At 39.8% G+C, this 27529-nt stretch overlaps 1 protein-coding gene across 1 annotated transcript in view; it reads left to right on the forward strand.

Annotated features, from left to right (window-relative positions):
* Window positions 1–27529, forward strand: part of SNAP91 (synaptosomal-associated protein, 91kDa) — a 68521-nt gene that overhangs the window by 36045 nt on the left and 4947 nt on the right. The window contains 16 exon segments of the mRNA XM_009079750.1: window positions 11–28; window positions 5119–5133; window positions 5278–5448; window positions 11510–11617; window positions 12135–12392; window positions 12601–12678; window positions 12773–12844; window positions 13308–13391; window positions 14249–14332; window positions 19719–19856; window positions 21142–21267; window positions 21439–21474; window positions 22769–22799; window positions 23972–24083; window positions 27279–27362; window positions 27432–27529. The exon segment at window positions 27432–27529 is cut by the window's right edge and continues 5 nt beyond it. Of these exon segments, the coding sequence (XP_009077998.1) occupies window positions 11–28; window positions 5119–5133; window positions 5278–5448; window positions 11510–11617; window positions 12135–12392; window positions 12601–12678; window positions 12773–12844; window positions 13308–13391; window positions 14249–14332; window positions 19719–19856; window positions 21142–21267; window positions 21439–21474; window positions 22769–22799; window positions 23972–24083; window positions 27279–27362; window positions 27432–27529 (1513 nt within the window).

A 27529-nucleotide genomic window follows, 5' to 3' on the forward strand; every position in this document is an offset into this window, starting at 1 on the left:
CTGCTGCTACGAGCCACTTCATGGGGAGGTAGAGAAACCTCACTGTCAGCATCTCTTCTTGCCATCTCCATCCTCTTGCCTGGCTGAACTGAAATCTGGCTCTTTCTCTGCTAGCACAGGATGTTTCCAGCTCGTTCCCAGGCTTCTGCTGACATGACAGTCAGGCATCCCTGTGCAGCACAAGGCTACTTCTTCTTTCCAGGGATATGCATAATAGTATAAGCTGCTTATAAGGGCCTGACTGCAAAGCTGGGGGAGCCAGGATTATGTGACTAAAAGTGAGCAGGAAGGGGATGGATGAAGGTGAACAGGTAGGGTAGGCACTTTAAAACAGAACTAGAACTGTTCATGCTTATTGACAAGGTGATGGCAGAAATGAACTCTTCTGTTCATAAAGCAAAATGCACAGGTCAGTGGGAGGAGAATCAAAAATACCTTTCAAAAACAAAAATGCATTTAAAGCTAATGGCAACAACTTAGTTCTGCTGCAAGTGTGATTACCTCTGACAATCCTTAACATCCTTTAATAAAATAACTTCCTTGTCTGCTTAGGGTAATAATGTGAAACTAGAAGTAGGGGGGTGATTGCTTTCAACAGGAATACCTAACCAGCTCTCTGAAATCTGAGCTCTGTGGTGAACTGAGCCTGTTGTTCCAGGCAGCACTAGCAGCTAGTGATCTGAAGAGAAGCACAGTAAATGTAGGCAGTGTTCATTCCTGCCCTGTTAAGACAAGGAGTTAGGCCAGTAGATGTGATTTAACATAGTTGTAAACCCACTGTAGTGTGATCTTAAGAGATCCTCTGTGGCAGCTTAATGAACTCATCAGCCCTCTCACGGCAGGAATGTGTTGTTCCAGGCAGCACTAGCAGCTAGTGATCTGAAGAGAAGCACAGTAAATGTAGGCAGTGTTCATTCCTGCCCTGTTAAGACAAGGAGTTAGGCCAGTAGATGTGATTTAACATAGTTGTAAACCCACTGTAGTGTGATCTTAAGAGATCCTCTGTGGCAGCTTAATGAACTCATCAGCCCTCTCACGGCAGGAATGGAATGATCTGAGAGCTAATGCTGGGTACTAGTGGCTTCTGCATTTCCTATTTCAGTTCTTAGCTTTAGTTCATTAAAGATGACATTGTATCTCAGCCAATTCATTAGGAGAGGATAGCTGTGGCTGTCATGTAGACCATGTTTTCCATATTCCAATTTAATCTGTTGAATTGATTTATTTTTTTCTTCACAAATGCCAGTTTTATTAATGGAAATGTAATCTTACCCAGAAAGAAAGAGACATCTAGGATGCTTGGGACTAATTATTCTATAGTTTTTTGATTGTCTCCTGTTTGTCTTACTTTGTCATTGCTGAGCACTGAAATACAATCTTTTGAGATGTTTGAAAGAACTAACTTTTTGAAGCCATTGCTCATTCCAGCAATAATATAAATAAATAGCCACTAATATTTTGAAGTGTTGATTTGCATAGAAATTGAAAGCTGATTTGTTTTTTTGTTTTGCTCTTTTGGGCAAAATGCCCATAGTTTGGAACTTAGGTGGGTTTATTCTTCTGAATTACAGAAAACTTTAACATTGGCTGGTAATGCACCTAGTACTCATAGGACAGATAAGTCTTTCCCTTTGACCAGAATTATCACTAACCTCATCAAGTATGCTTCATTCTTATCTTTCAGAATAGCATTTTGGTAACTTAGTAAGCTTCAACTTTGTCTGCTTTACTGCTGTCACTAGTCCAGGTGTGATGACCTGTTACTGCACTGGAATCTTGCTTTTTTAAATTTTTTTTTCTCCTTTTTTCCCATTTTAAACTCTCTTAAATGATTGCCAAACATTGTGTCAGACATGCAGAAATTGAGAGCTGGAATGGGTTTGCTGTGAAACTACCAAAACTTCCATTAATATTTTATCTGATATGAGAAAATCTTTGAGCCTGTCTTAAAGGTTGGTTATTCACTTATTTAAACTAAATCAGCAGGATGAAGCTGGTAGTCATTAGGAATTGTATAGTCTCATAAGCACTATAAAGCCTTCTAATTAGTGCAGGTGAAGCCACATCAGAAACTGCATCCAGTTCTCAGCTCTCCTGTGTAAGGGAGAGGGGCTTCACAGAGGGCTACAAGGACTCCAGAAATCTAGAGGACTTCTCCAAAGAGAGAGATTGAAGGAGCTGAGCCTCTGTCATCTGGCAAAGAGAAGGCTAAAAGGGGGCTCCTAAAAGTGGTCTACAACCACTTGAAGGGAAATTACAGAGCAGAGCCAAAATTTTCGTAGAAATGTTAGTTGATTATAATGAAGAGGTTGATTGGACATGAGGAAAAAGTTATTTCACCCTGAGGATAGGGCAGTACTGGAGTAGATCCCTGATGCGAGCTAATGGACTCTGCATTATTGGAGATTTTTCAAGACCTGCCTAGTCAGAGCCATGACTGCCCTGATCTGGTGTTGGGAGTGCTGCTGTCCTGAGCAGGAGGCTGGAGAAGATGACCTCCTTCCACCCAAGACTTTTGGGAGGATGTCTAACAGTGCCTCCCTGCTACTTGAGTTTCTTGCTCCTCTGGGCCACATCAAGTTAATGTGAGAACTCATGAGAACATAGTAGTGGGGGAGGGAAGTTGGAAGAGGTGCTGCAGTTCAGAACAGCTAGGAAAATGTGCATATCAAATACTTCAAGATGCAGCATCAAATTCTTACTGTAAATGACACATAAACCTCAGGAAGAGATGTCAACAATAAATGATCCTGCTCTCTCAGTCTCACTGACAGTGTAGATTCTGTGTATTCTGGCATATACTGTGTATTCAGCATAGTGGACTATATTTAGGAATGTGCAGTACACTGTGTATTTTGTTGTATACTTAGTGTATTTCTGAATACAGCATATGTTATCTAGCCAATGAACTAAACTTGTGAAAATCTACACTTCTAACGTGAGATCATCAAGGTAGAGTAATAAGATTCCCACAGCATACTGCAAGGTGAATAATAGGCATTTGGCAGGTAAACTAGGCTATAGTATTACAGAAAATACAGTAGGTCAGAATGTGCATCCTTGTGAGGTCTGACTCTTGGATATAAAAGCAAATTGACTTGAATTTCTTCTCTGAACTACCTTGCAGTGTGCCTTAGATCATGGATTTGCTAATAGTATTGTTACTTTAATACTACTACACAAAAAAAAAGCACTGGTTTAGTCATTAGAGTAAGTGTAGATCACTGTGCTGGATAATTGTAATTTCACTGTGTTGAGATCTATGACATAACTGAATAACAAAAATGCATTGAAGAATAAGCTAATAGAGCTTACAAGTTTGCCAGAAGTTGTTTATTTGAAGTCTAGCTGTGAGCTGTTCACCTGGTGTGCAGTAATGAGATACCAGAGTGCTGCATTTTTAATGTACTGTTCTGCTCTTTCAGAATGGTATTTTGACTTACCTCAGCTTGTGCAGTCTCAAGTAGAGCTCTCCCAAGGAACCAATTACAAAAATTGTAAAAAAAGCTACATGTAGGTTCTCTCTGCCTTTATTACAAGTGTTGTAAAATAAAGACAAATTTGTGAGGATTGAGCTGTGCTTGCTCAAATCATTTTGCTTCCTACATGCTGACCCATAGTACAGCATCTGGACTCTGTGCTTGCTGTTCAGTGTGGATCAGATGAACTCATGACCCTGTTACGTGTACAATGAATCTAGGAGCAACACTGAGCTACTGGTTAGTAAATCGGTAGTTGTTGAGCTCAGACAATCCTAACTGCAGCGTAAAAATGTAATAGGACAAACTCATTAGTTTTCACAGGGATTTATCTCTTACAGTTGGTTTTTATGTAGGCAAAGATTCTGTGGTTGAGCTCAATCTAATCTCAGAGGACATAAAATTGTAGGAAAGTCTGTCATTAAAGATTCTTCATGGGCTTCCAGAAATGGTTGACTAAAGAACCAAAGTTGGAACACAGCCAATCTACTTATGCTGTCAATCATTCATACTCCTCATAACAAGCATTAACAGAGGCAGTTGTTTCTGCATAGCATGCTTGCTCCATCGTAAATGCAGGAAAAGCTTTTGAAGAGGGTCTGCTCTTATTTGTTTTGCACTTAACAGTTGTCCCTGGTCCCAAAACCACTGCCTGTCTGCCTCCCAGAATGTACTTGTGGTAGTAGGGATGCCACGTACAGTTATTCTGAAGTATTTGCAAGCTGCTCTCTGCTAGAGTGCCCTGGCTTTAGTGCCAGTTCTGTGAAGGGTGCTAGGGATGATGGGAGGATCATAACAGCTCACTTTGGCCGAACAGTAAGCTGAATTCTGTACTTGATGACTGTAATATTGATTTTTTGACTGCTTTCTAACTACTTTGGTCTGGAAATTATTTACAACTAAGCAGAATTATCTTAAGACTCTCTTTGGTATCTATCTCCTGCTAATAGCTCATTGATTTAAATAAGCTTCAGCTCTGCCTGTGTAGTGTACATAGTTGTGAGCACTGGGGTTCATTGTGGGTTATTCTTCCCATGTACACTTGGAGAAAGTCTTGAATCTGTCTTTGTGCTCTTAAGGGCAGGAACTTGCACTGAAAATGTCCACGTTCTGGGGGGATGTTAGCTGCTCAGACTTCAAAGAAGTCTACTTAGTTCTGGTCTTACTCTCACACTGCTAAGCCAAATGCAAGAGAGAACTAGTACTGTGGTGAACTGAGCTGCTTAAAGAAGTGGTTCTTGGCTTTACCCTGGGGTAGCGAAAGGTGGGAGGACTTCCTATCAACTCTTACAGGCTACTGTTTTGTTTGCTCTGTTATAATTGAACAAATCCAGCTGTATAAAACAAAAGTGATAAATACTACCAGTGTTTGAACATCTTGTTGATTAGGTATTAATGAAGTTATCACGTATGTGAAACTTAAGTACTGGTTCTGTTTTGATTGGAGTTATTAAACAGAATGAGCTTTATCATGTAATAATAACTTCTTGAATGTTAGAAAATCAAGTGCAGAAATTGTTTAACCTAGACATGTCACTTAGAATAAACATTTGGTTAACGAACATCTTCAATCTGCCAGTTCTGCTAATTTGTCTGTTTCTTTATTCTGCTGTCATTTTAATGGACAATCAATCACTAGACCTCTTGGGAGAGGGTGAGTAATGCTTTTGATTTCTAAAACATCTGAATGTTAAGACTCCTGACTAAAAGCTGCAGCTTTCTGGAGTAGAGTGATTGTGGTCTCTGTTCCTCTCCCCTTACTTTTCCTGTTTGATCTTCATTATATGGTTGTATATAGATAATCTGGCTGCACTTTCCGGTGTTACCCCTGAGCCACAGATTACAGATCCATTTGCTGCAGAGCCTAGTGCAACTACTGCTGCAACTACTGATACTACAACTACTACAGCTCCTGCTGCTGCAACTACAACTGTTACTGCTGCCACTGCTGAAGTGGATCTCTTTGGAGGTTAGTTTGGTTGCTGTAGTGCTCTACACCAGCTCATAAAGTAGATGAAGCAATATTGAGTTCAGATGTTCTAACAAGGCCTCTAATTTAACCAGCTGTACCAGAGCTGCCTGTGTGTTGGATGCTAGATGGAACAGGAAATATTAACTGCCCAGCCACTTCTTTGTTTGCTGTGCTTGTAGCTGATAGACTCCTCTACATATATATGAAAAACTGTATACCTTAAGACTGAGTAACCTTATGATTGAACAGCTAAGAACAGGAGTTTTCAGGGCTGCACTGGGGTAAGCAGGTATTGTTTTCACTTTATTCAGTAACTATGCCATGTGCTACAATTTCTGGGAAGCAGCTGTGCTTTTGTAGTTGATGACAATGGACATGGCAGAGTCCTGCCCATTCATTACTTGTTACTCTTGAGCTGTGTTGTGTTTCTTTGGGATATTTCCTGCAAATATAACATTGGGGCAGCTGAATTACTGTGGTTCAGCATAGTTGACTCTGGGTTTTCTTTCACAAGACATTTGCAGTAAATTAAAGAGGTGATGAACTTGTACTAAATGCCAACTATGCAAATAATCTATAGGGAGCATTCTTATAGTTCAGTTGTGTTATCTGCTGTCCACTTGAGTAAGAATGCATTTCCCACTGTATATTGTCAGTTTTGTTGTTGCTCCCATGGAGCAGGAGACTTCTCAACAGCATGTCAGAAATTACATTTCTTTTTAACACTATACCAGCCCAGTAATGGAGAAGTCTTCTTATTTACAAACTATTGACATGTTTAAGATCACCTTGCCACTAATTTTTTTTTCTAGTTTTCTCTTCCTCTGATGCATACTTTGAGCATGACAGTGGATGTTGGGTATAAGTAATAACTTACTTGCCATCAAAACTGAATTCCAATATCTTCTCTGTGGGGTGTGTTTATCTATCATTTCTACTGGCAGGAGTAGTGGAGAGGTCACATACGTAAACAGTTTTAAGGCAAAGCTGTTTCTAAAGACTGCAAGTTTCCAGTGAGAAAATTTTTTTTTAAAGACTGACTTCAACAGATAGCTCCAAAATATCCCCAGAAAAATTTGAGACGCTGTAAGAAAGGAGGACAAGTGCTACCTGCTACTTGGCCCCTCCTTTTACAAAGATTGATAATAGTAGAAGTGTCACAGGATCCAGCAGTTCAGAAGCAATTGTAAAACAGTTGTGGGCAAGGTTCTGGATGCCACTAGGAGCAAGGCAGAGTCTGATGTTGGTTACTCTTAGAAGCCTGTTGCAGAAGCCAAGGTCTGTGCTGATTAACAGCTCTGCAGATCCATAGAGTGTGAAAGTTCTGGTGTGTAAGTGTTGAGGTCAAGCAGGTCTTGGATACCATGCTTTCAAATTGCATTATTTAGCACAGATATGACTTTATGAAAATGGAAACAATGATTAAATGGATAGAAATTACTGTAAACTTGCAACAGTATTAGAGAAGAACACCTACCTTGCCTATTCTTCCAGTGTTACAGCAACAAGATGTAACTTTTTTTCTACCTTTTCCACTATTCTGTGCCTGGGAAAAAAAGCTGCTATCAAATCATGTGTCTACTTCCAGACTTGTCAAGTGGCAAAGAGGTGGATGCTCTTACTGTCTAGAAACTGAACTGATCATTAGATAACTTTTTGACGTATGTTAAGAAGAAGAGTTGCCTTCACCCTCCAGTGTGGAAAGAATTTTACTTTTGCACTATGAAGACTTCTGTGACTTGATCTCTTCTTTTAAAGAGAATGTTTTTATTGCTCAAATACTATAAATCCCCAGTGGATTGTATATTAGATGAATACTGACATTTTCCTGGAATACTTCAGGATGAAGCAAGGTTTTATTGTTTATGATAGCAGAAAACCTCTGGTTCCCAAGAAGAAAAAGCTCTAAACACACTCAGCAGTGAAGGTACTTTTGCAGTGCCTTCAAGACACCCATAGGCCAAACCCTTTTAAGATCCAGGAGTCTGTATTGTACTTCCATCTCTTCTACTCATGGATGTTTTGGTTGTCTTGTTCGTGTGCTTGTTTTTGTTTCTTTTGTTTTTGTGAAGCCTGTGCTGTAAGTGATGTCCTATACTAACATTCCGTGTTACTTTAAGACTGTGTACAGTGCAAGAAGAGGTAATTTTGGGGCAGACACAGTTACTTTATAGCTTTTGTGGTGCTAGGCATGCTTACACTTAACTTATTAAGTAAGTATTTGACCTTCGAGGTCTGCTAGAGATACAGTCTTCAAGGTCGCCTTGCAGCTTGCCAGTGCTTTGTTGCTTTACAGGGTTCCTTGTGGTGAGGTGTGGTAGGAGAAGGTACAGGAGTAGTCATCTCAGGAGAAAGGATGTAAAAAATCTTCAGGAGTGGCAAGGTAGGGAAGTTGCAGGAAAAGGGCAGCCACACTGAGGGAAGAAGCAGAGAAGAGACTTTGGAATGATTCTTAACTTGCACTATAATGCTAACACGAGCCTGCATGCTGCCTAGGGCTGGGCTGTGTCTCTAAGACACAAACTGTGCATTATGTCTTCATCTCTCATATGGTGTTGGAAAGCAGACGAGAAATGCAGGATTGATCCAGCATAGCTTTCCTGAAGAACTCAATCTGATTAATGGGCAAGATTTCAGTTACCTGGGCCAGCTTGAAAAATTCCTTATCATGTTTCTCAGATAAACAAGAGGAGGCTGTTTTCAAGGTGCAGCTGGAATCATTCCTGAGAGGGAGAAATGCGAAGGGAGAAGAAAGGTCAAATACCTTGAAATGACACTTATCTCAGTAATAGAATTTGGGCACAGTATTTTTGGACACTAGTAATGTGCTCTTGAGTTACACTTTGTTGTGTGATTACACTGTAAATGAAGCAAGTGACAAGTCATGGCAGACCCTGTGCAAATGTCAGTTATTAGGCATTCAGATGACTTGAATCATAAGTGGGCAGAACTGTGGTTTTCTCTGTAAAGAAAGTACAGGCAAAGTGATGAAGGCTTTTAGTACTTGGGGGGCTAATGAGTGTCCCTCACGCTGGAACATGCTGGTATAGAAAGCTAGCACTTAGTTTAAAAATAAAATAAAATAAAAAATTACATTATCATTATTTCCTAGCACTAAGCCTAGTAGAATATTACTTCTTAACTCAGGTCAGGTTCTCCATGTCAAAAAGTAATGAAGGGTGACTGAAGAGGGGAAGAAACTGGAAACAGTTTCTCATGTATACTTTAGTTCTAGAATTTTTCCTATACTTGTGACTTTCCACAGAGTTGTTTCACATGTTGACTAATACATTAAATGATTATAAGTCAGCTGTATCAACATGTGTAGGTAACTTTGTCATGTACTGATGCCATGGCATCAGATAAAGCCTGAATTTGTGAAATGAAACAAGCCACTCTTTGGTAACACTTACTTTGCTGCAAACAAGATGTATTGAAGCACTACTTCAGTGTTTCAGAACTTTAAAATTAATTTGTTTGCACATGATTTATATAAGAATTATTTTTAATTATGAATTTAAATGTAACACAGTACATAATACATACCTATCACTCCTAATAGATGTTCCATGCAGTGTGACCTTGTGAAGGTATCAGTATCTCTTAGTTTTCAGCATGACAATAAATTCAAGTGATTCACTTGGTTCTAGAAGTCAAAAGCTAGATTAACTTTTGAAGCAGAAGATGCAGAAATGTAAGGACTATAGTATTTGCTTTAAAGAGAGATCTCATACAGTGCTGGGTATGCAAATGTAGGGTTACTATGCCAATACGGAGAAACAAAAAAAAAAAAGAAAATAAAGTCTTTTTTTTAAAATAATAAGACATGCAGACTTATCTGTATCTGTTTCTGCATATCATGCTAAGCTCTAGGAGAGAGCAACTGTACAGGCACAGCAGAGCCTTTTGAAAGGCTGTAAAGAACTTGATAAGCATTAACTTAAGAAAAATCCCACAGCAAACCCTTTGTTTGAACTGTGAGTTGTAGGGTCTCCTGTTCAGGTTGGTTTGTCTGTATGTTCATATAGGTTTCTTGAACTTCTCAGAGTAACTAATATTAGAAGTTCCTAATATGGCATTTTTACTTTGGATTCTATTATGAACTTAGATGTTTATCCCACCTGTCATTTAATCCAAGTCTGATGCTAAAAAAAATAAAAAAGGTAATGTTTGGAAAGAACCTTATTCAGAAGTGTCAATGAATAATAAAGCAGGTGCCAAACTATCTGTTCTCTTCCATCTATGGGATGGAAAGAATTTGTGCCCACCTGAATATCTGACTGTTACCTGTAGAACTTCAGTACTCTACATCTGGGCAGGAATAGGTGTTACTCTGAGACTGAAGTGATCCCAACAGAGAACTAGTGACTAACTCATTGCATTCTGAATTCCCACTTTATAGGTCATCTGGAGTCTATCCTTTCATTCTCAGACATAGTTATAAGTAGGGTTGACCAACATCTGTGCTGTTGGCCTAAAAGCTTGTGTGGGTACAGATGTGCTGTTTAGAAAGAGCCCAGGGTGACCCTCCATCTGAAAACTGGCCCTGTAGAGCAAAACCCAACACACATGACCTTACGCAGAGCATATTCTCAAGTAGTACGAGTCAAAACTCTTCAGTCCAGTTCTACATTGAATTTCTGCTACATGGTGTATGCCAGTGTCTGGTATACATACAACACTGTGATGTTTGACTCATTCTGATTTTTTTACTTGGACAACTGCCATCCAGTTTTGTTATTGAATAATTGTTACTTGAAAAATAGAATTATATTTGAAATGGCTTATTAGCAGGCATTTTTTTGCTACTAACTCATTTTAATTCTATTGTACAAGACTAATTGGCTTTCTTCTCTTCTGTTGAAGTTTCAATGCATGTTCTTTTGAGCTTTTTAGATTACCTGGCACAAACTTGTTTTTAAAATGGTTGTTTTCATTTTAAAATTGACACTCAAGTTAAAGCATGTTAAGCTTTTTCCTGTACTAGTTTGACAGTGCAATTGCAGTATTCTCCAACAGTTTTTTTTAAACTTGCTGACTTTGTAGTAGTAGAAAAATAGCTTTTACAAGTGTCTTGATGTATTTAATTCTAATCATGCATTTTGTGAAGAAAATGCTTTCCTATGAGGATAGTCCAAATGGCACTGTCCATTAGGACTACTTCATGGAATTAAGAGCTACAGATGGTGGTTTAAGCCTAGGACTAATGCTGTAAAAGTTTATAACTTGAAGTTTAATTGTGCCACTTAGCAAGTGGCAAGCAAAAAAAAAACCAAAGAAAACTCATGAGCAAGCCGTTCCAAAACCCTAAATCAGTTGTTTTCCCTGACTTGACTGGTTGGCCTAAAAGTGATCCTAAAAGGACAGACAAGCTATATCTGGCCAGCATTTAAGATGAACATTCTTGATCTGTTTGAAACAAACTGAGTAAATATAACCTATGCATCAGGTTATGGCTTCAGAAAGATCCAATTGGAAAACTGTTAAGAAGCAAGTAAGTTCAATTTTTCAGATGTTGCATGACTGACCTGGCTCAAAAACTAGAAATGGTAGATACAGATATCTGCCAGAGTAATTGGATTGTTATTCATAACGGTGCTTAAGTTTGCAAAGCACTGTATGCAAGCAAACTCACAGTTGCAGATTAATCTCATGTAATACAGGCTTTGAGCATGCAAGTTGTTAATATCTTTGACACCAACTTACTGCCATACCTCTGCTCTTCAGTTAATTTTGTTAAGTAGTTAATTTTGGGTAGTACATGAGCATGCTGCTCTGAACCCTTATACAATGCGAATAATGCCTCTTTTTACACTCTCTGTACTTCCTGTGGGCAACCTATGAAGCTCCATCTGCAAACCCTGTCTAGAACCTGTTCATGTGGGGTTGGGGGAGAGACAAAGCGTTTTGCGCTGCATGACTTGTCTTGCTGTTGGAGTAATTACATTCATGTTGTATAAGGGGATCTACCTGTGCAATTTAACTTGGTTCTTTTACTATATTTTTCTTCTCTTTATTCTTTTTTTCTTTTAATTTCTGTTCTTAAACTGCACCCAAGATGCCTTTGCAGCTTCTCCTGGGGAAGCCCCTGCAGCAGCTGAAGGGGCAGCAGCACCAGCTACCCCAACCCCTGTAGCAGCAGCTCTTGATGCATGTTCAGGAAATGGTGGGTTTTATGTCATTAGATAGTCTCTTGTTTTGCTGGTTTTTTATTTTGTTTAAACTACATGGCAGTGTGTTTTTTCTGAACTTTTCATATTTGCAATTGGTCAGAACAAACCTTAGACTGAAGAGCATGCTTAACAAAACTGCCAATTTCCAAGTCTCAGTAACTTTGTGCTTATTTGGTAGTGCTAATAAACAGTTCCATCAGTGCTGAGTTGTAAGCAGTAGCCTGCTAAACTGGATAGTCTTTTGTCATATTTCTGTCTTTTTATGGCCTTGTCAAACAGTCTTTGAAAGCTGTCCCCTTTAGTAACTAGCCTGCTCAGTCTTTCAGATGGTCTTTGTTTTGGAAAACCATAAGTTACATATCTGGCTAAGTAAGTTAGATGTTAGAGGGACCTTCTCTGTGTGCGTATATTTGCAGTATGTGCATTGCCTGTAGTTGCTTTGTTCTTGACTTCCTCCCTCACTGGTCCTAAGGATGCATACACATATATTTCCCCTCTCCTTTTTACAAGACCCCTTTGCCCCATCCGAAGGTAGTGCAGAGGCTGCTCCTGAGCTGGACCTCTTTGCTATGAAGCCAACAGAGACTGCTGTTCCTGTAGTTACCCCTACAACTAGTGCAGCCACTCCAGTTCCTGCAACAACTCCTTCTCCAGCTGCTGCTGTTGCTGCTGCTGCTACTGCTACTACAGCTACTGCCACTACCACTACTGCCACCACTTCTGCTACCGCCACCACCTCCGCTCCTCCTGCTCTAGATATATTTGGTGGTAATTTTTGTTTTTAACTCTTTGATTCTGGTGGATTGATCTGTCAGGAGTATCAAACAAACAAATGGTTGTTGCATGCGTGTTGTGTGCGAGGCTTTCAAACCAGAGAGCCTGTTAATTTCAAATTTGATGTGCAAAATTTGATAGTTCTGCTTTCAGTGCTGCCTTTCAAAAATGAGTTAAAGATGTGTTGTGTTCTTGGCCTTAGATTTATTTGAGTCTGCTCCTGATGCACCTGCAGCACCTAAACCAGATGCTACTCCTAGCATAGATCTCTTTGGTACAGGTAAAGAGAGAATTCTTCCAATACTCCACTGCTTTGATGCTGTGTAATGACTTGAGTGATATTTACTTCTTGGTTTTTCTTTCATTTCTGGTAGATACATTTTCATCTCCACCACCTGCAGCTTCTCCTGTGCCTGAAAGTTCTCTCACTGCTGATCTCTTATCTGGTGAGTGATTGCTTTCACAGGCCATTCTACAGACTTCCTGGGTTTGGATTTTTTTGAAGAATAAAACAAACCAAAATAACCCACTAACTTACTGCCAATTTACATCTTTAAACTGAAATGCTAAGTTGTGGGTTTGATGCTTTGGTCACAAGATGTGCAGTTGCTCAAGATGCAAACCGTGAAGTGGCTGACACTGAAGCTGAGTAAGTAATGTGGTTGTTGAGAGAGTAAATGCTCCTCTGAGTGTAAGAAAATCCTTAATAAGCAATGCTTTCTTTAAAGTACTGTGGTTTTCAGTTGCTGTGTGAGAAATGTAACACTTTCTGTTTGCAGTTCTGAAGACTGTTACCTGAGTTGACCAACCCTGTGGTTCTAACTGGTGGAGCCCATGTGGCTTTGAAATATTTAGCTATCATTGTTGCCTTGCTGATACTAAATATTATTTATCCTATGCTTACTGCAGTGGATGCATTTGCAGCCCCCTCTCCTCTACCCACTGCCTCTCCAGCAAAGGTGGATTCTTCAGGTGTGATTGACCTATTTGGTGGTGGGTATTTTTCTTTCCTCACCACTTCAGAGTTGAATCACTTCATTTCAATTACCTTTGAGCTTTGCTGAAGCTGCGGGTTTCCCCTTCTCACAGCTTTTCTGTGTGGCATTAGACTGAGACAGCATGTCCTGTTCTTACTATTGCACAATAACGAACTGCAAATAAATTGTTGGTGTGGTCATTCTGTTGTCATGACGTTTTCCATTCTGTCTTCACTCAGTGCATGTTTGCTCTTCCTTCAGATGTCTAATGGAAGTCCTTTGTGTTCTTTTTAATTGTTTGCAACCCTCCATGTTCGTGTTGTTTTCTCTCAGTTCCGTTTCTCAAAGCAGCTGAAGTTTTGAGGGTGACTTGTCTCAAACTGAGTATCTGAATCGCAGGATCTTTGTTGGATTTGGCAAAGTGGAAATTAGGATGGGCACAACCAACTCCAGGCATCTTGCAGAACCAGAATGTTACTTAGAATTAGTGGATTTCAAACATTCCTCTAAAAAGACTTAATGTGGGTCATTAGGTTCTGGCTGGAATTACTACAAACTCATCCAACGCAATCATCTCCAAAGGACTTAACCCTGTTTTCTTGAATACTCTGGTTTGTATGGGTTTTCTGAGAAGAGGCCCAAGTAAAAGAGATTTCTTTCCAGTTCTGGTTTGTTGCACCTCCTTTTTTCCACCTGAACTTTATGTTCATGGTATTGCTCTGCAATAACGATGGCCAAGCACTTTTTATTTGATGATGATGATGAAGGAAGTGGTTATCCTTGTGTTATCTTTTGTTTACAATGAATGATGAACTGATGTATTTAATGTTGAACTCTTTACTTTTTCTTGATGCTTCCTGGAATTCCCTTTAGATGCTTTTGGAAGTAGTGCTCCTGAATCCCAGCCCACAACCCAGGCTGCTTCTAGTTCCTCAGCTTCTGCAGACCTACTTGCTGGTAATAAAGAATTTCTAAAAACTTGTTATTTTAGGGCAATAGTAAGAAATGGCCATTGAAATCTTTTAGGTTCCTTGGGTGTAGTTATACTTTTGCAGTGGAATAAAATACTTGTTCACAAGATTTCTTAGTACTTTAGATGTTTTAATTAAAACTAGAGTGATTTATGATGTATGTAATATACTAAAGTACATGTTAACTTCTTAGATTATCTTTTTTCCATGCTCTTTGTTTTCCTGCCTCCCACACAAGCCTTATTTTTCCGTAATGTTCACAGAATATGAGTGTCTGCATTTTGGACTGTCTATAGCAGTACTTAAGCATAATTTCAGGCTATGCTTCTTGTTCTTTACTGCTAATGAATCTTCATTTCTGTGGGTTTGTACTATTTGATTGCTTTAATTGTGGCAGGTTGAACACTTCAAATGTTAGTTGCTGGAATGAATGACTTGGTAGCAGTCTTGGATTTAGCCAAGGAGAATGGAGTGTTCAGAGTGTGCTTTTCTGAGCAAAAGGGGATAGAAGTGATAGAGACCCTCTCCTTATACTGGGCAAAATGAGGTCTCTGCTAGTGCTGGATGTGGCTTCACTGTCACACCCTATATCAAAGGTTGAATAACTGTAGTTGTAGTCCACATCCTACAGATAAGCATCTTCAGCTGAATTCTGTGTGTACTATTCTCCAGCATTCTTGCCATACCATGTATTGTAGTGGCTATATACTTAATGTAACTAATTTCTAGTTAATTTAAAATAACTCTACCCCAGCCAAAACTGGCACAATTGGTCAGTAGACTAGGTCAGTAGGTTATCCTTGATGAACTTTAAAGATGATTGTTAACCTTCGTGTTGCACGATTGCAGCTTTAATTTTGAGCTGAAGTGATAGTCTGCCCTTTATGCAACTGCTAATCACCCTAGGTATGATAGGCCCTGACCTCAGTTGCTGTCTCTAGCTGGAGGTCTCTAATGCCACCTTACACTGTATCAGAAGTCCAGCCCTGTGTGTGTTTTGCCATTATTTGCTTGTGAGAGGTCCTTTGTTGTGGGAGACATATATCATGTGAGATACTCATATGTAATCTGCTGAGTTGATACAGGTGTGTGCTTGCAAACTGAAGCCATCTCAGAAGAGGACACATTTTCTAGTACCTGCTCTAAGTGTGGGCATCATCTAGTTGTGCCACAGGAAGGTAGAAGTCTAGATGATAATATATGTCCTTTCTCAGTCTGTTCCAGTGCTGGCAAGCCAGCTACTGAAAGTGGGACATAATGTGTGAATGCATGCTAAAGCTTTAGCAGCGGCAGCCTCAGGATTTTAAGGTAGAAAATCGCATTTTGTTTTACTATTGCTTCAGTAGGTCTTTGTATTAGTTAGTTCATGGATAGCTTAAGGCCAAAGATCAGGCTTTAACTAGTCAATTCTGAAATATGCCAGTCATTTGCTGTTGTGTGTGTTATCAGGAGACTGAGTGCAAAGATGTTGGACAGAAGGTAATTCTGCTTGTGCAAACATTACAATACAAAATTTTATATCCTTATCCTTAACTAAGCTTAAATTCAAGTAAGAATTTTACTCCAGATGGCTTAAACTTCAGCAACACACTTTCTGAATCTGATGAGTTGTGTTAAATCAAAACCTAACCTCTAAAAGGGATGTTCTAACTCTAAATACTCAAGCAGACCTGAAACAGTTGGGGTGAATAGATGATTAAAAAAAAATTTATTTTATTATTGCTTTGGATATACATACAAAATGGCTGCAAGTAGATTTGACTTTATTGGTTTTTTGGCAGTCAGAGAGAGTCTGTAAACATTGCAGCATATTGCTAAGCATTTGTTCACTCTAGATAATGGCAGATGTATAGCCTGCAGTGTAATCCAGTTTTAAATTTAAGAGTGTCTGGAGTTCATATGGTGGCTGAAGGCTTGTCCTTCATGGTTTGAGTGTTTGGTTGTACTAAGTGTTTATATGCAAACTGTTATGAGTGTACTTTATATTCATAATTGTCTTAAATCTTCTGCTGTCACATACGTTTCTGCTCTTTCTTGGCTCACTTAGAAAATATGGTAGACATTTTTTCCTACTCTTCTAAGCCTTTCAACAGACAAGACTAGAACTACACTGATAAATACAACAGTCTAGCTATTTTCACTTCTATATCTTTCTAACAAATTAAATTGTGTGCATGTGTGTCCCAGTATGTACTCTAGTTGCATTTGGGGAGCGAGTTCACTGGAGAGCCACAGAGATGGTGACTTATGCACGTGAGGAGAGACTGAGAACTGGGCCCATTCAGCCTTTATAAGGCAAAAGCAAGGACTTGTAGGTGTCCACACTCACTGGAGTCTACAGGGAAGACTAGCCAGGTGGTTCTTGGAGGTGCACAAAGATAGTAAAAATGGAATGTGTGTGGGAAACTCTGGTTAAATATAGTAATGGATGGTCTGATGTGACAACAGGCCACCCAGACAGGCAGTAAAATCTCCTCTTGGAGATGGGCACATCTCTTCAAGAACAGATTGTAGAGAGCTACTTTGAGGACATATTGTAGAGACCTGAAGGCAGATCTGATCCCATTGAGTTTGTGAGCATGCATGGACTAGGATTTGGGTGGTAAGGATGTCTTGGTGCCAGAACCCTGCAATAGCCTAATAAACATTGGGAAGCTCACACAAGCTGTTGAAATGCTCTTTACTTCGGACTGCAGGAGGCTGTGCTTTTCCCACTCCTGGTTCACTGGCTCCAGGGTCAGTGCATCTGAAGTGACCTGTTTAGGTTACAATTTGAGTGTTTTCAGTCCTTGTCTGTAATCTAGGAATCTTTAGCTGAAGGATGTAATTTATGATGTGTTTCTAATTAGGTTGTGTTCTCTTGGACCTGTAGTGCATAGTCTGGTTTGCTGTCCTCTCCCAGCTGTGTCTGGGACCAGCGTATTTGTTCATATAGGCCCGGTGTCCACAGCTAAAGCCTGTCTGCAGGTGGTGCACCAAGTTGCTAGCCTGGTACCCCAGACGTGGTGATGGCATGCCACTCTCATTTCCCCACAGAGGGTTTAGCTTAGAATGCAATTAGTTAATGCTCACTTGCTTCTCTTCTAAAATATGCATTTGATGTGTAAGTAAGTCTGATGTTTGCATCAAGTGTGTATATTGTGTGAGTGTATAAATTTAATTCCTTCAACATTTGTTAAGTGTTTGGTGTTTAGTCTTATTTTTTCTCAGAGGAAACAGAGTCTGCAGGGAGAGCATCTGAGGGCTCACAGTAATATTTGATATAATTGAAGCTCACACATTCTTTATGTTGAGCTATAGCCTGTAACGACGTTAAATGTGTGGCAGATGTTTGATTTCATAGCTGGGAAATGTGCTGTTGTCAGTGTTTGTAAGTGTCATGGTTTAACCTTGGCCAGCAACTCAGCCCCACACAGCCACTCACTTGCTTACCTCTGCTGTCATCGGGGAGAGAACTGGAGTAGTAAGTGAGAAGACTTGTGGATTGAGATAATGACAGTTCCATAGGTAAAGCAAAAGCTACACATGCAAACAAAGAAAGCAAGGAATTCACTCCCACTTCCCATGGGCAGGCAGATGTTCAGCCATCTTCAGGAAAGCAGAGCTCCATCGTGTGTAATGGTTACTTGAAAGGACAAACTTTTTCCCCCAGCTTTGTATGCTGAGCATGACACCACATGGTATGGAATGTTCCTTTGGTCAGTTGGGGTCAGCTGTCACGGCTAGGTCCCTTCCCAACTTCTTGCACACCCCCAGCCTCCTGACTGGTGGTGAGGGATGAGAAACAGAAAAGACCTTGATGCTGTGCAAGCACTGCTCAGCACTGACAACAACATCCCTGTATTGTCAATACTCTTTTCAGAAAAAAATCCAAATCACAGTCCCATACAAGCTAGTATGAAAAAAACTCACAGTCAAAGCTGACACAGTAAGATAGTGGCATAATGTGCTGTAATTGATACACTCTGTGATCATGGAAAGCAGTTTGCATGAGAGATTGTTTAGAAAATCTTCAGAATTTATTTTCCAGTTTTGCAAAACTGATATCCCCATTGAACTGGTAGCTGGAGGAAGCAGAGGAAGAAAGGAATCAGTTGTCTGCTCAAATATGAATGGTACAAACTATCTCAGTAAAAGGAAAGTAGTGATAAGGGTTTAATCTAAATTGATAATCTCTTCTATATTGGTAAATTGCATGTGGTACTTAATTTCAATAATGTAACTGTTGGAGTAGCCTGCTTAATTTTTTCAGATTTGGCAGACATGAAAAGAGCTGTATTTACTTTGGAAGAAAACCCAAAGCTGAGAGACTAAAGATACAGTGTAGATAACTCAGACATCACTTCAAGAAGAGATTGCCTAGAGGAATGGCTGGTAGATTAAAGAGAATTGAGAAAGTGTCATATATTTGCTCTAATTTTGATAGAGACTTTGCAAATTGAATTAGTTTCCAGAGTTAGTAGATACTACAAATATTCTTTAATTGCTAGGGAGAGATTTAAAGAATAGTCAAGCATGGGAGTGCACTGCTTGTAGGCTAGAGAATCACAGAATGGTTTGGGTTGGAAGAGACCTTAAAGATCATCTAGCTCCAACACTCCTGCCATGGACAAGGGACACCTTCTGCTAGTCCAGGTTGCTGGAAGAGACCGATCATCTAGCTCCAACACTCCTGCCATGGACAAGGGACACCTTCTGCTAGTCCAGGTTGCTCAAAGCCCTATCAGCCTGGCCTTGAACACTTCCATGAGTAGGGTACATTTATATGAACATAGGGTTTAAAATATATAGGTTGCCCTTAATCATGGAGATTCTCCATCCTACAAGCAGTTCACTTGTGGATGCTGTTGATCCTGCTTTGGCATGGGGGCAGGGGATCAGTCTGAAGACATTTTGACCAGGAAAACCTGGATGTTTTAAGATGTTGAGAAAGGCTAAACTGAATTAGTAAAACACTGCTTTCTAATTTGAGATTCCAAAGTAGTTGATGGGTGATCATATGCTTTTCTCAAGTTAGTCCTCTGTTTCTTTTTTTCCCCTGAATTAATTGCTTGTTGCATTCTGCCTGTGAGATTCCTTCCCTAGAACAATAACATGTAGAGCTGGAAGAACTGCACTCTCTACTCTGTTGGTCTGCCTCTGCAGAAATTGAAACAAAAAGCATTAAAGTTTTTATTGGTGACTCAGAAAATCTTTTCATTCCCGTGCTCATACCTGACATACCAAGAATGTTTGTGTAGTACCGAGTTACTTACAGTGGTCTGGGAAGAATTGTCTCTATCATTTTGCCCTCAATCGATTGAGCTTTTGTAAAATGCAGCCTCACAAGTCTGACTCTAATGTCCACACCTCTCTTATGTGGCTTTTTCAAGGTTTTGGCGGTTCTTTTATTGCTCCCTCTCCATCACCATCCCCAGTCACTCCAGCTCAAACTGGCTTACTACAGCCTAACTTCGATGCAGCTTTTGGGACAACAGCTCCAGCAGCTGGCAGTTCATTTGATGCATCAGGTGAGCGATACGGTTTCTTCCTGTGAATGTTCTAATGTGTTTTATAATGGTAAATGAGTTAATGACACCATATTTAGGCTCTGAGTTCAAGCAGTGTCAGTGATCTCTCTCTTCTTTCTCTACTGGAAGAACGTCAGGGTGGTGTTTAGGCCGGTGTGTACCCAAGAGCTCTCTGTACTCAATTTTCAGTCTGCCATGTCAGTAAAAAACAGACTAGGTTATACATCATCCTTGCATGTGCTTGATAGCATGAGTCAAGAATTATGCAAGGAAAACACTATTCTGTAAATGAAGTATATAGGCAAGTAAGTCATCTTGCCTCTGCTGCTGAAGGTGTTCTTGAGCTTGCATGGCACCTGAGGGTACACACAACAGAAACTGATGTAGTGTTCTTTGCCTGACTATAAGCTTAAACTCTTATCACTGCTATCATTTTGTTTGCATCTCTTCCATTCTATATTTTTCATGCTGGGTCCTTGCTACAAACTTAAAATTGGTGAGTTCTGCAACTGTACAAGAAAAAAAAAGGTGGAAGTAGTACTGCTGCTTGGTTATTTGGTTGCTTGCCAGTGCACATGCTACCCCTTCCTGTTGACTTAACATTAGCATGTACCTCAAATACAGATCAGAAGATAGAACTCAGGCATGAGATGTACCAAGCAGTTTGACTTCAAGGGAATCTAAAAAATGAACTTCTGAGTTGGGTGACTGGACTAAGGAGGGTAGCACTATCAGTGAGGGTGGTTCTGGTTCCTTCTGATCTCATAAGATGTTAGTAGGTTTTCCCAATTCCCTGCTGCTTGCAAATGAATAGTAACATCTTGAGGCTTCCAATCCTGTTGCTATGAGATGTCAAAGTATAAGACTGCCCTCGCCAAAGTAATTCTGACTGGTGTTTGCTGCAAGATGTTCATTTTAAAAACCTTTAAATGAATATCCTGTCCAATGTGTGTGCATCTGACATCTCTCGAAGGACGGTTGTAAGAAAAAGTGTCATGTGGAAGTGGTGCTGTATCTATGTAGATTCAACGCTCCAACTGAAGTCCCCTTAGGCATGTCTTCTCATTAATTTTCATCGGTATAGCTTTTTCAGGATTACTGTACATTCAGTGTCTAGTAAAATGACATGCATGCCCTTGTTGGCATTACTCTTAATGTCAAATGGTGTTTTGGTAAGACTTGTGATGTGGTTGTCTGTGCTATATTTGTTGGAGCAACAGCAAAGTGGCAGGCAGTGCTTTTCTATCACAGCTGCACTTCTAACGCACCTTCCTTTCACTTCCAGTGTTTGATGGCTTAGGTGATCTTCTTATGCCAACTATGGCTCCTTCTGGTCAATCTGCAGCACCTACAGCTGCAGCAACAGCTGCTGCTTCAGCACTTGGATCTTGATTCATCTCTTGCAAACTTAGTAGGCAGTAAGTGACAAATTTTGGTTTTAAGTGGTGTGGCATACAGCTGTGTTACTTTTCCATGGAGCCAAATATTTGTTTGTTTTAGCTTGCTTCAACGTCCTCCTGTTTCACTGGGGAGACTGGGGAAGCTGTTGTCAGGAATAGGGCCTGATTCAAACAGCTGTTAGTCGATCTTGATTCATCTCTTGCAAACTTAGTAGGCAGTAAGTGACAAATTTTGGTTTTAAGTGGTGTGGCATACAGCTGTGTTACTTTTCCATGGAGCCAAATATTTGTTTGTTTTAGCTTGCTTCAACGTCCTCCTGTTTCACTGGGGAGACTGGGGAAGCTGTTGTCAGGAATAGGGCCTGATTCAAACAGCTGTTAGTCTGGGTTTGTGGCTTGTCCTTTGTGCCCAGGATCTGAGTCAAAAAAATGGCATCTGCTTGGTAGGTAATGATTTGCAATGTGTGAACATCCCAGATACGTTCCAGGGCCACATCAGACTGTGAATGGATGTGCCCCTTGTGTAATAGATAGAAAGATGAAAACTGTCCAAAGTGTCTGATAGTATTGTGGAATTTAAGCAGCAAAGCTGGTGGACACAAATAGCTGACTTCATGATTAATGAGAGAAAAAGTAGCAGTGGGGTGATGAGTGCACCAGCACTCAAGAGCAGACCTTCTCTCAGGCAGTCAGCTTACAAAGTATGTTCATGAAATGCTAAACTCAAATATGTCTTTTCCTATAGCAGGAAAAGGGCTAGAGCCTTTGTATGTAGAGATCAGTAGCCATGGCCCCCCCACGAAAACTTAGCAGGCCCACCTAGGCTAAGGTGTAATACTGCTGAAGTTGTATTTTGGAGGACTATGTAAATGGCAATGCTCTCTTGGTATATGTAAACACACTACTGCAAAGATGTAACTGTTCTTATGATGCATACACATCTGTTAGATGTGGGGGAAAACTACCCCAAGTTAGCAGGACTCTTAATCCCTTGAAATGTCTTCTGCAAGTCATTTGGTATATCCAATTTTATCCATTTGTGTCTTGCAGGACTTGTACTGGTCATATGAGAAGAGTAGTGATATGAATATGTGTGAAAGAGCAGTTAAAACACTGCAAAACTTACAGATAATGTTCAGATTTATATGCATATGAAAAGCAGCTTTTTATTTGTGTGTGTGTAATGAGGAACAGAAAGTAGTGTTATCATTCATGGTAAATAGTTCGGTGCTCTTAAATAACATTTTGTAGACTTAAATATATTGTTACTTTGGTTTGCTAATGAAGCAAAAATGGCTTCCTCAAGTAGAAGACATCTGCAAAATTTCTCAGATGTTTGTCCTGAAAAATGGGTAGATGTGGCCAGTCCTCTGATGCTGTCTAAATGAAGACAGCTAAAACATTTTTTTGCTCTTTATAAGCCCATGTGCAATGAAATGTAAACTGTGACTTTGACATGAATTACAACTTTTTTTTTATTATTTTCTTTTCTTTTTTTCTTACAATTTTCAGATCTTGGAATTTCTGGTACTACTTCCAAAAAGTAAGTTTAATTTGTTTAAAAGTAAAAGGGAGTTTTTAACTCTGCTATATAGCCTTACATCTATTTCAGTATTTATTAAGGAACAGTGAATTGGTTATGTGCCCCTTCCCCCCAATCAGTTGAGAAAAATTCTGGGAAAAGTATTCTATTCTATGTAGGTTCACTGAATAATTAAGGTTAAATGCTCATGACATAGCTTTGAAACTTGCTGTCTTTAATCTGAGTCTTAGAATTATTTTCTTCCTATTAATTACTGGCTTAATGTTGGATAGCTGATTTCCAAGCAGCTTAAAATGAGTCTAGATAATAAAATGTATGGCTCCCCTCAGTAATCTAAGCTAATGTGTAATTATTTTGTTGCATTTTTTAGAGATGCTGGATGTACTTATTGTGTAGGCATTGAAATACTTATAAAATAGATAAGAAGTTCATTCTATGCAGTGAAAAGCTGCTTTTTGAAAAAAAAGAAATATTTACAGCACTGTATTTATTTCTTGAATGTACCTTAATTTAACTGCTTACTTCTGTCCTGAGTCTTCCTCTGTATGCAAGACTTCCAAAATGTTCTGTGCCTCTGTGGAGATGATAGGAGGGATATGTATAAACACATCATGAGGTTTATCCCCAGAACATAATTTCCTTCAATTTACTTCATTCAAATGGTGTATCTTATTCTGGATAGAGCAGCCTCTAACAGCCCTTTTATTCTATGAATGATTTGTTTCTCTTGTATCTATCAACTTTTTTCAGAACTGAGTGCTTTCCTCCTTCAGCTGTCTGAGCAAGATTTCCAGCAATGAAATGACCTTTCAAAGACATCTAGCAGGCAGCTCTACTGCCTGGCCCCAGTAGAATAGGCAGTAGCAGTCCCTCTTCCTACCTTGCAAGGGTATATGCGATACGTTACCTTCAGTCAATCCTAAGTAAAACTTCTCTTTAATTCTCACCACAAAGGCCATAACCATGTAACTGACTTCAGTATAGACTGTACTGGTGTGTACTGCTAACAACCCTTGAAACTGAGTGTCACTAAAAGTATATCTTTCTGTTAATAACTGCATACACCATAAACTGATGTAGCTGCACGTCTAATGTAATGTATGCTGCAATTGGTTTTCACTTTCACTGTGGGAGTATGGAAATAATAGCCTGCCTCTCTCCCTCTTTATTAGGGGAGACCTTCAGTGGAATGCTGGAGAGAAAAAGTTAACAGGAGGAGCCAACTGGCAGCCAAAAGTAGCACCTGCAACATGGTCAACTGGTGGTGTCCCAGGTGGTCCATTGGTAGGTGTTTAATCCATAGGTAACACATTGAACCATCAATATTTCATGACATTTTACAAGAATACATGTAGGCACTGCTCCTGTTTCATAGTTTAATAGTATGTTAAGGGGTTGGAATGAACCTTAGAGATCATCCAGTCCCAACCCCCTCTGCCATGGACAGGGACACCTCCCACCAGATCAGGTTGCTCAAGGCTCATCCAACCTGACTTTGAACACTGCCAGGGTTGGGGCATTCACAACTTCCCTGGGCAACCTGTTCCAGTCTCTTACTACCCTCAACCTCAGTTGTTTACTTCAGCCAAAGTTTGCTTCTGTATAAATTGTATGATTTTTTTCAAGTCACATTTTTTAAGAACACATTTGCAGCTGGCATAAATAAATCAGTGAGTACAAGTAAATGAAAAATGCACTAGTGTATGTATCAAGGTGATGCTCTATATGTACATTTAATGCCTGTGGACATTTCCAAGTGTGTGATTAGCCATATGGTCTTAACAGCATCAGGCCCAGGTCAATTGCCCAAAAGAAAATGTTATTGATCCAAACTGAAGTACTGGAAGGAGAGAAAATAAATAGGTTTATCTCAGGCTTTCCTGAGTGCAGTAGATCAAAAGACTACACAGTATTCATACTGATCAGGTGATTGACTTCATATTAGAAGTGGGTAGCTTGTTTAGCAGAGTAAAGCAGTCTGTTTGGAAAAGTTACAAGTTTACCTTGTGAAAGGTGTCAGAAGGCACTAACTTTGAGAGAAGAGGGTCAAATTGAGTTAAAAATATAAATTTGGCACAAGAGCAACTAGATCATGAGTAAGCTACAAGAGTAACCTGAAGAGGGGTCATACTTTATCTCATCAAAATTCGCACAAGACATAAAACAGCCTCCCCTTGGAAAAAGCTGGGTTGGGAAGGAAAGGACTGTGAAGAGGGACCATGACCAGTTCCCTACTGCCACACCCAGGTGTTAATGTGACTCTGAGCATGTTCCTTAACCTTATGGAAGGTACAAGAATTCCCTATACTTCACTGAATGTACTAGTTGTAATGTCAACTTTTTTTCTTAATAGAAAGGCTGGGCAATACTGTACAGTGTAAGTGAATTTTTTTTTTTATCTCTCATTGTACTTACAAAACAAAGATACTAACAGCAACTCACCTGCACTACATTTATAACTGCTGGCTTAAAACTAGCTTGAAGCTCCCTAACATGGCTCTTCATGGACTGTCTGTCCACCAGACAATTCTCAGGCAATGTGATGAATATGGTAGTAGTGATTAACCATTTCTGTGCTGTAAGTTGGAAAATAATATCTTCAAAATGCCCTTGCTGTACTTGGATGCAAACTCTATGATGACTTCTGCTGCCTGACATTTCAAACTTCTGTAACATCAGCTTGATCTTGTAGTGATTTCACCATCTGAAAAGTAACTAGTCTTTCTGGAAAGCTCGGAGAGTTTTGATAGCATTTCCTGAAACCATGTTATATATATTTCTTCAAAATCATGCACTTAGGTATTTTTTTGAAATCACAGAAAATCAGATCTGCTGGAAAAATAAATGCAGGGACCAAAATGAAGCTTTGCTTCATGTCAGTTTTGGTCACTTCTTCCCTTCCTTGTGACCTTTCAATTTCTGGATTAAAATCAGCAGAATTTCATAAAAGCCTGTTCCCTCAAGTGACCCTAGTGCTTTGAGGCAAAAGCAGATTCAGTCTGTGTGGCAATTTTCTTGGCATCTGCCTAATATGAGGTTGAGCTCCAATGTGTTCTGTGAATGCAGTCAGATCACTGTATTGATGTCATTAACCTGCATGTTTTTATTTCTTGCTTTTCATACCTGAGTGTTTGGTTTAGTTCGGGGGCAGCTGTGCTGCTAGCACAGTACAGCCTTTAATTAAAATGCTCCCCAGAAAACTTTCAGAATGGAATAGAGGTTTATAAATTCTTAGCCAGAAACTGTAGGGTGAATCTGGGGCAGGTTATCTTGACTTGTCTCCAGCTTCCTAAGAAACTGTCGTGTTTTAGTCAGCAAGGATCAACCAAGGGCACTCAGTGCAGCATTCACACAAGTGGACTGTGCAGTGAGTAATTCCAGCATATCTCCAGAGACACACTGTCAGTGTGCTAGCTGCTTTCCAAGTGCAGTGGGATATAACTGACTCAGGGTAGGTGGTAAGGATGTGGAGGTACAGACATGACCATACAGCTCCTATAATAGCTTGAGAAACTGTGCAAATATGCTTAGACCATACAATAGCAGTAATGAAATTTCTAAAAATCCCACTGACATTTTTAAATCCCTTCCTTGAATGCTTTCTGCCTCTCTTCAGAGTTGTTAATAATTTGGATTGTACTATATCTGTGAAAAGGAAAGCCTTGGATGCTTTCAAGGCCATAAAGAGACTCTCTTCCACGGGAAGTTACAGACAAGGGAAGCCAAAAGGGATGATGTGTAGGTTGTGCTAGTTAAGTGGGCTGGGGTGGCCTTCAGAGTTGCTCTTGTGCTGTCTATCCAGTCAGACTGCTAAACAAACAGTTCTCTCTTCCTGAATTCTAGTGAAAGATAACCAATTCTTTCCCCTGTGTTATTTCAATGAAAATCATAACAAGTTAAGCATATGAATGAACAGCATAGCAAGATAAACTAAACTCTCCTTGATAAAATATATAGTGGTTCTGATTGTGGCTTAAGTGTCTGAACTTACTCTTTACCTTAAATGAATATTGGTGCATAATTGGTTTGGGTTGGGGTTTTTTTATATTCTAAACAAATTCTAGCAGCTATTTCCCTTAGCTTTGCAATCTGCTTAAGCTTTTACTAAAATACAGTGCTACAGTAAGTGCTATACTGTGTTAGCTGTTATAAAATTGGGATGCCTTCTTACACACTTTCCTCCTCCTTCTACATAGTGTATTTTCTTGGGCCTATTTTAAGTTGAATCCAGTAAATGGACTCTATTAGTCTGTCACCCTTGCTTTCTTATGAAGAAGCAAGCTGAGCATCAGCATAAGGACTCATTCAGCTCTCTCATTCTTTGAAGCATTGTGGTTTTGAGGTTACATATGTGCTACATAACAGTCCTACTTTCCAGAACAGCTTTGAGAATGCTGGAGACTCCATGTGGTTTCCAGATGGTTGGTGTTAGATTCTTGCTTTTCTCTTTTTTTTTTCTCCTTTTAATTTATTTTTTAGACAGGAGCTGTGCCTCCAGCAAGTGCTGTTCCTGCTGCAGGAGGTACTCCACCTGTCCCACAGCCAGGAGCAGCGTTTGGGATGGTGAGTCTCTTTTGTTACACTGCTCTCCTTCCTTCACCCAGAACCCTGCTCACTCTGTGTTCATCTCAGCCCCCAGCAGGTGCAGGTGTGCCCATGATGCCTCAGCAGCCAGTTATGTATGGGCAGCCTATGATGAGGCCTCCGTTTGGAGCTGCCGCTGGCCCTGG

The sequence above is a fragment of the Acanthisitta chloris genome, unplaced genomic scaffold, assembly GCF_000695815.1.
Source record: "Acanthisitta chloris isolate BGI_N310 unplaced genomic scaffold, ASM69581v1 scaffold3310, whole genome shotgun sequence".
NCBI lineage: Eukaryota > Metazoa > Chordata > Aves > Passeriformes > Acanthisittidae > Acanthisitta > Acanthisitta chloris.